This window comes from Macrobrachium rosenbergii, chromosome 17, assembly GCF_040412425.1.
Source record: "Macrobrachium rosenbergii isolate ZJJX-2024 chromosome 17, ASM4041242v1, whole genome shotgun sequence".
NCBI classification, from domain to species: Eukaryota; Metazoa; Arthropoda; class Malacostraca; order Decapoda; family Palaemonidae; genus Macrobrachium; species Macrobrachium rosenbergii.
In genome coordinates this window covers 378,786-394,902 of record NC_089757.1, presented here as the reverse complement: position 1 = coordinate 394,902, position 16,117 = coordinate 378,786, and the positions used below count along the sequence as shown (strand labels likewise).

General features: G+C 36.6%; 1 protein-coding gene across 6 annotated transcripts in view; it reads left to right on the top strand.

Annotated features, from left to right (window-relative positions):
* The window catches only part of LOC136847643 (protein vestigial-like), a 145,985-nt gene extending 138,091 nt beyond the window's left edge, over positions 1–7,894 (top strand). For 4 of the 6 annotated variants that reach the window (XM_067119378.1, XM_067119376.1, XM_067119373.1 and 1 more), the window contains 4 exons: positions 4,162–4,376; positions 4,627–4,776; positions 5,701–5,818; positions 6,890–7,894. In XM_067119378.1, coding sequence (XP_066975479.1) covers positions 4,162–4,376; positions 4,627–4,776; positions 5,701–5,818; positions 6,890–6,942 — 536 coding nt within the window. In that variant the 3' untranslated portion in view covers positions 6,943–7,894. The remainder of the gene's footprint in view (positions 1–4,161; positions 4,377–4,626; positions 4,777–5,700; positions 5,819–6,889) is intronic. The other 2 variants (XM_067119377.1, XM_067119375.1) reach the window with 1 other exon arrangement.
* Positions 7,895–16,117: the final 8,223 nt, after the last annotated feature.

Below are 16,117 nucleotides of genomic sequence, written 5' to 3'. Positions count from 1 at the left end.
CGTATATCGTAACGTTTCCTCTTTTGAGAGGAATTATGCTGCGTTACTGAGTTAGCCTGGTACACGGATTCGAACCCTAAGGGAAAGAAAAAGCCCATGCTTCTTGACTTGTGTTGGAAGCCTGACGTGGAAGTTAGTGTCTCTCTAATCATGTCCTCCTCTGGGTTTCAAGGTTGGAATAGTTATGTTATCCATAATATATTAGGAAAGTGACTGGGAAAGAGTTCATTGAGGGCCGGTTTATTTAGATTTTGCCGAACATCTTACCCAAGAAAATGTAAAAATCTTCCGCAAAATTACCGCAAGTTCGCCTATGATCATTCTCCGTCAAATTCCTTTTCTGTAAATTTTGTGAGAAAGATCGGTCTGTCAGGCAGAGTAATCAAATGAAATACAAAACACAAGCACAGCATTATTGCCTCGGAATGCACTTGGCAAATCTGTTTAGAAATGAAATAATTGATTCAAAAACTAATTTCCAAAATATTAACACTAGAATTATTTTAAGATGAACAATCCCAGAGAGAGAGAGAGAAAGTTTGTTATTTTGATTAACTCTTAATGTCAATAAAAGCGAACAGGCGATTGCACTTGCGTCCTGCTACAACTATGGTCACTACATAAAAGAATAGTCTTTCTGTTTTTCTTTGATATGAACAAAATATTTTGGCTCATTCTCTCTCGACTGTCGGTTTAGTAATCACATAAGCATATCAAATGGACGTAGGGTCAAAGGAGGAAGCTAAATTAGAATAATAAAATTCTTCCGTTATTGTCAGCGTTATTAGAGGATGAAAGCACCTTCAAACCCCCGAAAGAAAAGAAGTAAAAATTGAAGAACAGTCGCGCACACCTCGCTTATATCTACGATTTAACATGGGGGGGGGTTACAAATACAACCACCCCTCCCCCTGGGGCAGGTCAGAAAACTGTGCCCTAGGTTAAAGGAAGGCTAGGTCAAGATGTATTCCTGTTGAAATATGGTTTTGATTGTTTTTTTTAAGCTGGTGGCGATCAGCGGAAATAGCTTGCGCTGTTCCGTAGTTTTAGCGAAAAGAAAAACATATCGACAGGATTGAGACGCAATTTGTAATAAAGAAGGGCTGAAGTGGTGACTACGAAATCGAGTGACATACGAGTAAATTCTAACGATAAATAAAGTCGGGCAAATTTTGTATGCCTGCAGTGATGAAAAGAAAAAAATTAAGTTCGGCCACCGGACGAGAACAAAGCGAGACTGTGATAAGAGGAGAAGGCCATAAGAGAGAAGAAAGACTTGGATAAGGAGTTGCCCGAGATCATCAGAGACGTCGTGACCCGCAGCCTACAGCAGGCGGTTCGTGCTGCAGTGTCAGGTCAAATGACCTCCGCGACGCGCACCTCAAAAGCTGCTATAAAATGCGAAGAATTTCACGATTATGCCTTTCATGAAACAATTTAAGAGCATTTACTACGTGGAGGGCAAGAAAAGGGAGAGAGAGTGAGAGACAGACAGACAGAAGATACCTATTTACAGTTCAAAATTTTAACAAGGTCCACTTTTGTTTGCAGTGCTTTGTCTAAATAACTGGCTCGCCATTTATTTGCGGTATTATTTCTTCCAAAGGATAATGAAGTTATTCATTAGAACTTTTCATCGGGATCTTTTGTTCATAATAACTTGTAATTAGGCAGAGATGGAAAACTAGTTATCTTTAGTAGTTGAGAAAATACCGGATTCGGAATTGTGTACAAGACAACATTGACATTCGATACCATTTTCGTAAGAATCATCCGTCTACTAATCGTCATCATCTTCACGGTTTCACCTGACTGTTAACAAAAGTAGGAATGATATTGTTAATGTTTTCCATCGCACCGTATCGTATTTGTTTTTTGTTTGTTCGAATATCTGACGACGATTTCTGCGCCAGGGTTTTGCCATTCTCACTAAATGTCAGTAATGACTCATCTTTCTACTGAGGTATCCATATCTACAGGTTTCATGATAGTACAGAGATGGCTAGTGTATCTCACTGCATTTATTTTTCCGAGTCAATCCTCAGTATTTTGTGTTAGTAAAATAGCTCTTCAGCTTTCTTAATAACGATCATCCGATGAGATTTTGTAACGCTCTGAAAATTATTTTTGCCCTTATTCTTGAAAAGCAACACTGACTGGGAAGAATGGAAGCCACCCGTTTGTGCGCAACAGTCCATTGAGGCAGAGAATAACCGTTGTCTCTTTTTTCAGGCTGACAACCATCTATATAACGTAAAGGCTGTCCGTGTGAAAGTATTCTCTTGCGGCCGTATTTCTCAAAGGGCACCGTATTATGGTCCTTTGGCAGTGTCTCAGTGACAATCACTCGTCTATTTTCGTCAGGTATTGCGGACTGAAACAGGTGCACAACAATCCCCCGTTGCGCAGCATTGCTTCCAAAGCTTTGGTTTTTATTCCCTAACCTCAAAGACTTAGAAACTATATTAACGTAATGTGCTGTATTACCATATATTTTATTTGCGAATATTGCTGAGGAACCTTTTAGAAAAAGGAGCTCGCAACGTGAGTAACTACGGTGTTGTGTATCGTGGCCATTTGGGATTCTCATTCATCGTCCGTTCTTAAGTTCTTGCTCTTTTGTTCGACAGTTTCAGTGTATATTTATTTTTTCAGCATCAGTTGTTCCGCCATAACTTTTCAAATTAATTAATGTGTCTTTGATTTCGATTTAAATGCCTTTAGATTTTCACATCTTTTCGGCGAGCATAGTGCGGGGTTTGGGCGCCGTGAGGCCAATAGTCCGTTTTCCAATATCATTCCTCAACTTCATCATCTCCATCAGGCTAATCTGTTGGTGAATAGGCAACATCAGACTGTCATTAGAAGAACAGAATCATTATTATTATTATTATTATTATTATTATTATTATTATTATTATTATTATTATTATTATTATTATTATCGATTTTAGATTTGAACCTAAACCTCCTGGATTTTAAGTGGATATATTGAACGAAAATTCCCAGTGATTAATGTCCATAATGCAGAGCATTTGGATGACTCGACGACTTCAACTGTGCCCTTTTTTATTTTCATTTGTTATCTATATCATTAAATGATTTCCCATTACATATCGGACTCAACCGTCCTCGTCACTGGACCTTACCTCAGAGAGACCAGTTCTTCGATGGGTGCACCAGCAGTTCTCTCTCTCTCTCTCTCTCTCTCTCTCTCTCTCTCTCTCTCTCTCTCTCTCTTCCTCCAGTTTTTATTAGCTTCGAACCCCGTAGACGACGGCATTGGCAGGGAAGATTGTCTCCTATCTTGCATATCATTAGAGGTGGCTTTCCTCTGAGGGGGCAAAAGAAGCGTGGGAATCTGAGGGCTATAAGCTTGGATGGGGAATCTGAAGGTGTGTTGGGCATGTTATGATGCTAATTAGGAAATCACTTTGGGTACTAAAGGCTCCGCCTACCTGCCCGGCCTTCCCCTCCCCCCCCCTTAGAAGTATGCCTTTGAGATACTTTTGTTCGGTTGTGAATGCTACCAATTACTTTGCTTTATGTAACTGGGATCAGTTTTTGCTGGACGGGATTGAAACGGTGGTTTTTGCCCGCGTGCCTTTCACTTAATCAGCTACATTTCCAGAATATTAATTTTCTCGTTCTTTTCAATACGCGGATTTATTTATAAACGGCATCTTCAAGACATACTACCTTTTATACGTTGTTTCATGAGATTACATGCTCAGTTCTCTGTGATGCTGGAGGTGTTGCTAATTCTTACGAATACTTCCACTCATGTTATCTTCTGAGTTCTTTCTGTGACACACATGTAATGAATATGTATGTGTATATATATATATATATATATATATATATATATATATATATATATATATATATATATATATATATATATATATATATATAATTCAACAAGGAATTATGTCAAGAAATTATTTCAGCAGGTTAATGCACACATACACACGCACATACACACACGTATATACATACATACATACATACATATATATATGTGTGTGTGTGTGTGCGTATGTGTATGTGTGCAATAACCTGCTGGAATAATTTCTTGACATAATTCCTCAAGTGAAGCAATCTTTGGTCTATTTCTTATCTTTTTTGTCGCCTCATACTTGTCGTCCTTCCTTTTTCCAGCAGCATCACCGATGTCTTCCAGGAATTTCCCTCCATCCTTCTGGAACAGCAACTACCAGATTCCAGCCACATCCTCATCGTCGAGACCTCCGAGTCTAGCGGGCCACCTGACGGGGGCGTCGCCTGCGGAGCTCTATGACCCCTACCACGGGGGACTTCACTCTCTGCAACCCCCCGCACCCGACCCCTGGGCTGCCTACTCTTTATCTTCGCAGGTTTGTTCCTCGTTATTTTTTACGGACAGGTCTCCTTTTAGGACGTTTTCTTGTTGATTTGTGGTTTTTTCATTCACTGTCAAGGGCTCAAGTCGATATCCTTTTCATTCTGAAAAGTTTTTCGTTATAAACTCCTGATCAACAGCGAAAGATAGGAAACAGAGCTGGCATCTTGTGAAGGATGATACATTCTCCAAAAAAGACAAACTTATGACCTTTGATAACAATCCGAAACCAACTTCACTTCCAGGCTTACGGTCACCGCAGCGTAGCCCACGATGTCTACCAAGCAGCCATGTCATCTGTTCCGTCGTCATCGAGACCTTACCACCAGTACTCCTCCCTCTCCTTCCAGCCTCACCTCGCAAGGCTACCTGGGGTCACGCCAGTAACCTCTCAGGTCGGTAGTTCAAGATTCTGTCATGCTAATCCGTCTGTTGGTGAAAGGTCACTGCAGTAAGTCTCTGTATCTGTGAAGTGTCTGCTCGAGGGAAATATTTTTGTCTTGAAAAGTCCGATTATAACAGTTTCATTATGTAGCAGTCTTTAAACGATAATCTGTATTCCCACTGAAATGGGACCAAATAGAACATCACTTATGAAAGAAGGTGTTTTCCGACGTGCAGTGTCAGATGAGTGAGTACCAGTGTGTTTGAAGTTGCAGGAATTTTCTTCACGTAAATATGATCATATTTACATTAACTTACAGCAAGAAGGAAAACGAATCCTAAACACCTTTTGCAAAAATGTTTAGTGTATATTTTCTTGTCTGTGATAAAACAAAATGCAGATTTTAGGTGGCTAAGAGGCATAATATCCTGCGATGTTTGTACTTGGATTTCTGATTAATCCTTTGGAATGTAGGAAATGGTCAGATCCTGCAAACCTTCTTCAGCAATGGCAGGAGGGATCTCTACAAACGTTTATAGTATCATTTCTAATTTCATGGTTTTTGTGTTACTTGAAAATTTAAGGAACATCATAGTTCTTGCAAAATGTTTCGGTGTTAATCCTAATTCCCATAGTGGGTTCTTTGTTGTTGACAGTATTTTGAGGGAGAATAAATTTTAGAAGCAAACATTTGGAGTTTGAGAGGAATGACTGCTGGTTTTTAAGACAACATTCAAAACCGCCTCCCATTTGATACAGTTCTGGTCTTTGGCCGTCACCACACCTGCTGTTTGCTTGACGTTGTCGTGAAATAAAGATCGATTGCTGAAACCAAAAGTCTTCCTTCTCAGGAATCCATTGGTCCCCTGACTGATACGCAGTTACTCTTCAACAATATTCTTTGAACTTTACTGATATTTTCTTTTATTTTCAGATGCCAATGGCGAAACCAGATAGTTGGGGTGCCCGATACCACGAAGCCTTTAGTAATCCCGAATTGACCCATGGCCTGGAAGCTAACTACTCAGCAGCGCATTATCCAAATGTTCCAGGTACCTTAAGAGTTCAGTAGCTTCAGTATTGTGCTTATTATATTCATCAGATGTTAAAATGAGTACTAACCGTAAGCTGGAGAAAAACGTTTGAAAAAGCTTAAAACATTTTAGTGGCACTTTAAGCACAGGCAGAGTATGAGAGGTTTGATGTGACATATCCCTGGGTTATTGACCGTCCTCGTTGCTCGTTTCCTTTCTGTAGTTTACAAATTGCATTTCGGCGCAAAAGGTCATCATCTGGTAGTCACTGGGAAAAGGAATAGCAAGCAGTGTAATCTGATATCTTCAGGCCGCTTGCAATACAATACTTGTAAAAATGACAACAACCATACTGACACAAAACAAATCTGTGTAAACAGTTTTTCCTAAGAATTTTCCAATTAGAACTGCAGATACCAATGACACAGAGAAATTAGCTCGTGCAGTGAGCTAACACTGCAGTGTAAAAGTGTAGAAGCCTTCAGTGAGTTGTTTTGCCGGGAAAATGTCAACTGAAATCCTAATCGTGGGCTTAGCTTCAGAGGCCGATACAGGCAAAATGAACTTGATTTGAGAAAATTGTGTTTTAGTTTAGGTGAGATCAGGATGAGCATGAACAGAGTGAATGACATAGGCTTAAACTGTGCACGATGAGTGCGTTCTTTTGTCCTCATTTTGAAACTATTTTATTTTGATGAATTATTTCTGCACGGCGCCAGTAATCATCGTTTTCATGACGCCTGTTTACAGAACCCGTTCAGTCAGTCATCACTTCATTAACATAAATCAGTCATTTTTCCACTTCATTAACATAAATCAGTCATTTTTCTAAGTATCGATTATACAAAAGTTACTTCAGCTGTTACCTATAAATCTGAAAAATGTAAAAGGTGATTCGACTACGTGGACAGTTGCCCTTAAAAAGACATCTGAATACTAAATTACTTTATGTTTGTGAACAAATACTGTATTTTATTATAGCACTAATTAGGATATTTACCTCTGGACTAGCTTGAATTCTAGATAATAATTACCTTATACAACTTCTTCTTCAGTACAACGGACATTTGCCTTCCTTTTCAATTACAGGTCTAGAAACAGGAGTGCCACAGGAAGGGGCGAAAGATCTATATTGGTTTTGAGAATAATTTGCCTCGGAAGGAGAACAATGCTTCTGGGGCCTGCTCGTTCGGAGGAAAGCACGGAGGTGAACATCTGTAGAAAACAGTTTTGTGCCATGAACGGAGACAGAGGATGCAGTTGCCTGTGAATGGTTGTTGTATTGGCTCTGAGGATACGAAAGAGATTCCAGAGAAGACTGGAAGGGAAACGGACGCCACTCGTGTTTCTTCTTCTACCTGTCGAGAAGAAAGGAAGGACCAAAGACTCAACTGTGTGGTATGCGTAGGAATCGTGCCATGATTATTTATTGCTGATGTTTCCTTGTGCCAAAATGTTTAATGATGACGTAATGGGCTGTATGTTGATGACAGGCCATAGATGTATTTGTTTTATATACATGAAAGTTATGGGAAGGAAGAGTGCAAAGCAAAGATTCGCTCCAGTGAGATATTGCCGTCGTCATATCCTGGGCTGCTGGAAATCAAATCCACTAATATGACGGCAGAAAACACGAAGGAAAAGCTGGAAAAACTCAACTTTTGGAACTTAGGAGTAGTGAAAAAGACGACGTTGAGTGACAGATATATGCCATGTATTCAATATTTTTTAACTGAATACAACGAATGTACAAAACTCGAGTTTTTATTCAATTTGCTATTTTGTTAGTTTTAATCATATAATTTTTTTCGTTTTCATTTGCTGTATCCATAGATCTACTTTTAGTTGGGACATTTAGGTTTAAACTGAATCATAATTATGATTGAGGAACATTAACCGCTGATGCTAAGGATGAATGAAATGTCCTCTTTTATCTGCTCTGTATCATCCATAGTCCACTTTTCGCCATTGTCTAATCTTCGTTCCCTAAATCACTCCACCTAACCTTACGTTGCGTTTCATCCTATCTTTCCTCCAGCTCTTACCCATTCAGAATATTCTCTTTGTTCTGTACGAGTCCAAGATTAACACACCTGACGGTCTGCCAACTTCTGCCTTCTCCAGGCCAGAGAGCCTCCAGTGCTCTTCTCACCTTCCTTCTCCTCGACTTGATGTCCCGGATGTTGTTCATTTCCTGCCTCACTATAGGTAACGATATACAATACTGTATACAACCAAGGACTATTAACATATCATTTACTAATGCAGTGGAAAAGCAAGCATATTAAATATAACGCGAGCTTCGGTGTCTTCGTTTTTGCTCTCGTCCTCGTTTACGTCGGCAACGCCGTGTTATTAACTCATAATTTATTTGACTGACTGATGACAAAGCATTCTCTGTTAATTTATTTATTCTATTTACGCTAAGGTGCTGCGTTCCCGACATAAACGATGTTGTCATCAAGTGCTGATGCCTGTTCAGTCCACGTCATTATAATGTTGTCCATTTCCAAATCAAATTACACATTGTGAGAATGTAGTGTGTGTGTGTGTGTGTGTGTGTGTGTGTGTGTGTGTGTGTGTGTGTGTGTGTGTGTGTGTGTGTGTGTGTGTGTGGTGTGTGTGGGTGGGTGTGTGGGTGGGTGGGTGGGTGGGAGGGGGACGTTTGGAAGGACCTATTTTGGAACACACAGATGGCGGAGGAGGTGCAGAGTATGAGCATTCTGGATTTATTTTGTCACCAAAAGTTAGCCAGAGTTAACGTCTCGGAAAATGTACCCTGGTCGAGTAAGTTAATAAACACACACACACAAAAAAACACCCACTATATATATATATATATATATATATAATATATATATATATATATATATATATATATATATATATATATATATATATATATATATATATATATATATATATATATATAGTATATATATATATATAGTATATATATAAACAGTTATCAGTATCCGAAATATTTAGTGTATGAAAATGAACTCTCATTATACCATGTGCATTTACCAGCGAACACATTATAAAAGCACTATAATCTCCGCAGGAAGATGCATTTTACCTGCATTATTGTTAATTCCTTCAACATCCTGTCAACTGTAGTTAATTGTCCTAACTAAGAGTTAATAAACATAAAATGTTCACCTCCAGTCTTACAATGGTACAAGTTGTGTATTTTGTTATTATGTTTATTTTATAATAGCTGTCTTATTTAAACAGTGAAAAGGCTCATAAACGTCATTTTACTATTAAATCGTCCATATTTACAGATTCTCTGATGCAGAAAAGCAAAGACATGTTTCACCTCTGGACACATATTACAAATTGCGGCAAATTTATGTAAATAGCATTCATATTAAAAACCAGTTTCGAAACTCATTGGATACTGTAGGTACGGATATTTTTTATCGTTATTCCCTTATACACTGCACGGTGGCTGAGTATTGAGTGGCTGCTGGAGAGAGAGAAAAAGAGAGAGAGAGATTGCAGGTAACATTGACAAATTAATTTTTAAAAAATACTTGAGCTATGTTTCAAACTGTTTTTCCAAGAAAGGCTTGTTGAGATAAACTGCAGTGGTTGGAAATATAACAGACAGATTTCATTCTGTAAACTCGCGTCACAAATTTCCTATATTATGGGAAACAGGAAGAAGAGAAGAAATTACCATCGTGCAGGCTAGCTAACTGCTCATCTCCCCCCGCCCCCGCCTCCTTCAAGAATCCTGTTCCAAATCAGGAGTGACTGGTGAATCACATACATGTGATTCATAGGTTATTCATTGTTGTTAATATGGGTGGTGTACATGTGCATATACTTGTCTAAATAAGATACTTGGAAAGCATGTCATTATTAATGTACTCCACCGAAGAATGGCTGATCTATCTTGAGTTCCAGATGCAGGTCTTTGTACATAAATAAATGGTGTTTATTACGTTGGTTTTTTAATTTTCCCTCCAACTTTTCTTCTTTTAAATTCAAGTGTCAATTTTTCATATTCATTTATGACTGAACACGCAGAGTTCACATTGCAAGTACCTCCTCAAGTAGCCTGTTATGGATGAAGTGTTTAGCGTAGATTTTCTCATGTCTCATCGTTTATACTCCACTAGTCCGGACTGACCTCTGAAGGAAAGGCAGCCTGTCATCTTCCTTCCCTCCGCTCTGAGCCACAGTAGATCAGGACCTGGCTTGGACTGACGTGGGGCTGAGTACCAAGACGAATTGGAGATGTTGTCATCCGGTGGTGTGTTGGTCCTTTTGAACCATCCCTTTCTTAGTATTTCGATCATTCTCTTTGTCCTTTTTCTTCAGAATTTCCATTCGTAACTCATTTGGCCGTTTGATTTGATTGGGTATTATTACATGGTTTCGACTTACGTTAAATTTTACGGTAGTTATACTCACAACCGGAATATACTTCATATTAAGACTGGGTATATTTTGTTGTAACTGGACCTCAGAGTGCACTCAAATCATAAAGCTTTGGCCACTGAACATTCATGACTAATATCACTATATTTCAGAGTATTTTTATGAAGTATATATATATATATATATATATATATATATATATATATATATATATATATATATATATATATATATATATATATATATATATATATATATATATATATATATATATATATATATATATATATATATATATATATATATATATATATATATATACATACATACACATGTATATATATAATGTATATATATATATATATATACATGACCCAACCTAATGTTGAAAATTTATGTTAACCGATGAGTAGTTTATATCATTAAATAAATATATTTGAAATCCTGTGAATTCTACATAACATTAACAAAATCATCAAACATTATTATTACAAAAGAACATTTTTATTTACAGCATTTTTTACAAAAGGTCCATTTTTAACGAAAACTGACATATTCTTTTCTTCTCCCTTTGTATAAGGAGGAAACTTTGAATAGGTGCGACTACAGAATGCTAAGAGTCAGCAGAAACATGCTGGAAATATATTGATAATGAGGAAGTTGCTGAAATGTGATGCCCAAAGGCTAGGTGATATATCGAAATCTCAAAGACCAAGATGGTTTGGATATGTGGCAAATCAGTTAGTTAGAGTGGGAGTAAATATGGAATAGCAGGACGAAGACTAGTTGGGAGGCTCAGAAAACAAAGAAAAGTAAACAACACCTAGACCACATGGGGATTCAGACAGGAGTTGCACAAGATGAAAGCCCTAACCGCAGTTATGGAACGTAACTGTTTCAATTCTCAGAATTCTAGAGTAATAGTTTACTGTTATTGCTAATGGCCTCACCAGAAGAGGGTTAAAATATGTTAATTTGCTAATGATAATGAGAAAAAATTTAAAGTTCCTTCAAGGCCATTAAAAATAAAATAATAAACATAGGCTTTAATATTTTTTGTTCCAAATATTGTAATAAGTAAATACATGACGATAACAAAATTATTGCTAAAAAATTGTAATGTGGTATGGTAAAACAAAATAAATAAAAAGTATAATACAAAAAAGTTTTATAAGTGTGGTAACATATTGTCTTGATATGTATTTTACAAGTAAAAATGAGAACTACATAACTACTATACAATGTAATAATCAACATCAGATCATTCAATAAAAAAACCCTTTTTTAGAAATATAAGTTTTCAAATCATAACAATTCATTAAACCACATAAAAAATTATTTTTCACACTGGCTAGGATTTTTCTAAAATGCAAAGTACAAAATATATACTTTCTCATGGTATGTCCCTTCTTACCACTAAGAGCAAGTGATTACTAATAACATATACTTGACCATATATTTTATAATTACATTAAAATGCAGACAAGTAAAACTTGAACTTTCTCTTTTGACTTAAATCTATTAGTTCAAAACTTCACTAACAAGATGAAAGACAATAACAACCTACTATATAAACTTTAATGTGAATCTCCTTTTAGTACCATCCAACTTCTGCGACAAACCATATTCATACAATGGTATTGACATTTCTACCTCAATATGTAAATAGGTGAGGTAAAAAATATTTGGACAAAAGGACAAACTGCTCCTGGCATTATACATACTGTACATGCTACTCTCTCCATTACTGCACTCCGTGACAAACCCAATTTTAAAATAATAATGACAATTCTATCTCAACATAAACAGCTTATGTATTGATGTGAAATGACAAAACCACCAAATCTGCAAGCTAAAAATTGTTTGAAAAACTTATTACTGTATACTTCAGAATAATATTTTTCCACAATGTATACATATATGTACTTATTGTAGATAAATAACACTCGTAGCATTACTTCATTGTTACAACAAAGAACTATGAGAGATGGTAGCCCAATGGAAACCTCTTGACATGAAATGAGAGGCTTGGGTACTGCTCAAGTTCAGTAGAGAAAAAGCAACAATGTCAAGGCACCTGCTCTAATCATTTAAAATGAAACTAAATGAAAAGGAGGAAGAAAACTATGGGATCACTTATTTGGGTTCACTATAAGTCCTTTGACAATATGTCAACTTATTTAGAAATATGTTTCTACTCTAAAATGCTCAGAATACAATCAGCTCCAAGGAATACATAAGTACAACAGTAAAAATAGTGAGTGACAAATAAGCTGTAGCTGATGCTTACTTCACAGGCATCAATAAATAAAGGCAGAATATACTGTAGAGCTAGACTTTTGAGGACTAAAAAATTAGTATGTAATAGCATATAAGACCTCATTTTCCCCTAATAATTATCTGTTTATCATCTTTTCCTGTAACTTGTCTCTCTCAACAGGCTAATTTCCCTTTGTGGCCCTCTTGGGTTTATAATCTGTTGATTGTCCATCAAGGTTTTCAGTTGAGGATTTAAAGAAATATACCCTTGGAACCAAAGAGTTGCTAATTACACACAGTATTTGGATTTGCTGGTTGCATGTGAAAAATCTTACTGAAATGCCACATATATATCGTGAACTGTCATTGAATCAATAAAAAACTACTTTTCAGTTTTATCATCATATAATTTCTACCATCCTAAACTGAACATGCCCTGTGCTTACCTAACTCTGATGGCAGTGTGGAGTGCTTAAATCTAAACATCAATACAGTAGATGTCAGACATACATTGATGATTTACGCAGTAGACATGAACGCACTAAAACTACGCTCAAGTGCATTGGCTTACTTATCTCTCTCTCTCTCATTTTTTTATGTGGCTTTTCTTTTTATATGAAATTATCATTATTTTTCAGAAGATGAACCCTATTCATATGGAACAAGCCCACTGATTTGAAATTAAAGCTTCCACCGAGTATGGTGCTCATTCGAAAGAAGTAACAGAAGATAAAGGGTAATACAGAAAGAGGAGATCAGTTATCAGAAAAACATATAAATTAACAAATAAATAAATAAATAAAAATGTAAGTAAATAATTGAAATAAACAAGAGAATTGTATTAGGGTTGTAGTAATGCATTGCATCTTTGCTTGAACTTCTGAAGTACCAATTGCACATCCTCAGGGAGGCTGTTCAACTGTCCAATGGTGTGAGCAATTAAGAACCCTGGAACTGCAAGGTTCAACAGTAAGGCACTTTTACTGCACACTGGTGGTGCTTTTCAGCAAATCTGGTTGCTCTTGGCAGAAAAAGGGGATCAGGGATCAATTGTGAATGTGAAAGATCTCTATTAACATAAAACTTATGAATAATTGACAAACAAGAGACCATCCGTCGATTGTCCAAGTAATAACTGCTGAAATTAAGAAACACAAACCTACAAACACGAACCACTCTGTCTAAAAGACATAAATCTCTGACAGAAGCAGACATCCAAACTGTAGAACAGTATTTTAGTAACGGAAGCACAAATGATCTAAAACAGGTTGCACTGGTTTTATCGCTGTTATAAAAAATGAGGCCTTACAAACAATACCTAATTTTCGTATGACATTTGCTGAAACTTTCATTAGATGTTTCTCAAAAGTAGGATGCGAGTCAAAACTTACACCTAGAATAGTTAAAGCTTCAGTACCATTCAGCAGAGTCCCAGCCACCTGAATTAGAGGATGGGGTGGAAAATCTGTATGAGATCTGCTAATCAACAGTGTTTTTGTTTTACTGGAGTTCAGTCTCATACCACAACAACTACACCATTAACCGATCCAGTCCATATCCCAATTGAGGCTGAGGGCAACTTCACTTCTCATGGAGACTTTACCACACCCACAAGTGTTTCATCATCGGCATACTGAACAATCTTGTTTTCCAGGCCAACAACTATATCACTTGTATACACCAAAATAACAATGGACCAAGAACACTACTCTGTGGAACTCCAGACACAATAGGTCTTGGTTTGCTAAAGATCCCATCAACAGTAACTCACTGCTGCCTACCTGTAAGGAAATCTTGAAAAAATCCTAAAACATATCCACCCACACCAAGATTCTGAAATTTATAAATGAGAGCCTTGTGATTTACTAAATCAAGAGCAGTACTAAAATCTACTTGAATTACTCTGCACTCAAAACCTTCATCAACATTCTCTTGCAAATGTCATGTCAAGTCTAACAGAGCATCGCAGGTACCTAACTACTTCCTATATGCATATTGATTATCAGCTAACAATCCTTTAGATTCCACATGCCTATACAGTATAGTGACTTGAAAATGATTTTTTCTGCAACTTTGGAGAGCACAGGGAGAATAGAAATTGACCTGTAGTTATTGCAGTCTGCAGATATGCCACTGTTTGGAACAGGCACTGTATTACTAAGCTTGCACTCATCTGCAAAGATACAACATCTGCTTAAAAATATTATAAAGAATAACAGAGAGAGAGAGAGAGAATGCACAGTAAGTGCATAATCTGCCTTAACATAATGTATACATCGATTTATGCACATACCCAATAAAAAAAGGCACCTCCGCTTAACATATTTCTGTATATTTATCAGCTACATTATTATATACAGTTATACATATTTGTTTACATAAAAGTATAATAAGGTACACAACATGATTGTTTGACAGTTGGTGTATTGAGGGATGAAAGAAAATATTTATGTCAAGTCGATGTACAAAACTAGCCCATGTTGGATATATATATATAAATAAATAAACAGTGCCCTAAGTAAACTATGCACTTACTGTGGCCTTCCTTCTTTCCCTGATACAGCATTTTTATTGACATTTATTTAGTGCAGTGTGGTACCATGCTTAACACAGTAATGTAGTGATACATGCATATACTGTAGCACCTCAGCTTAATACATATTTTGGGGGTCTGGCTTTCTGATGAATAACAAAGTCTGTTAAGTACAACAGACCCTATATTAAAGTCTGCACTTTGATACTTTCTAGATATCTTACATCTAACAGTAATTCCATAAGGCTCCTCAGCTGAACTAGCCTTTACTTTGCAATCAACATTCAATTTAATTGATTTATCTCAAAATGTACTACAACTAAAATGATAGCATGGAAAAAATAATAATGTAGCTTAGTACAGAGATCTGTTAAGTTGGTGTTAATTTTTTCAGTGTGTGCATGTCTGATTGATTATGAAATTTAGGTCTTGAAAAGGTAAACTATGCACTTACTGTGAGTTTTCTCACATTTACTTAACTTTACTGGATTAAACATACTAAAAATCATGTTTTTACGCACATCCTTCTCACCATTCTCGTATATTTAACCTGCAAATTTGTTCAATTTTTCAGTCATTTGAAAATTTATGCACTCATAAATTTACTGTTGTTGTTGGAGGGAAGTGTTATAAAATGTTTTCTGCTATACCTATGCTGCTTTTGTTTTCTTGTGTACACTCCAGTAGCATGATTACTGAAACAATTTTTCCTGCAGTCCTAGTTCCATGTTTTGTCCAAGTTTTTTTGTCACACTTTAGGTGTGCATTTCGATAACATCACATTCTTAGATCTGAGCCCGGAAATTTTTTCTTTGATACTCCCTTCAGAAATTGGGGGGTGTCTTATATGCTATCAAGTACCATAGTCACTCTAGTGCACCAGCCGAGACATATTCATATTCATGACCAACTTCGACTCCTGGAATCATATAAGCAATAGAAGGATGCACAGTAATAGTAAATCTACTACATCTGATTTACAGGCACTGGGGCTGTTTACCATTTGAGAATAAGCTACAGGTTAGCATGGGACATAATGCTGACACTTACTGACTAGCCAGTTTGCAAAAGAATTAAAAAGCCTTATAGTAAACCTAGTCTCTCAATTATAACATAACAATAATCATACCTTT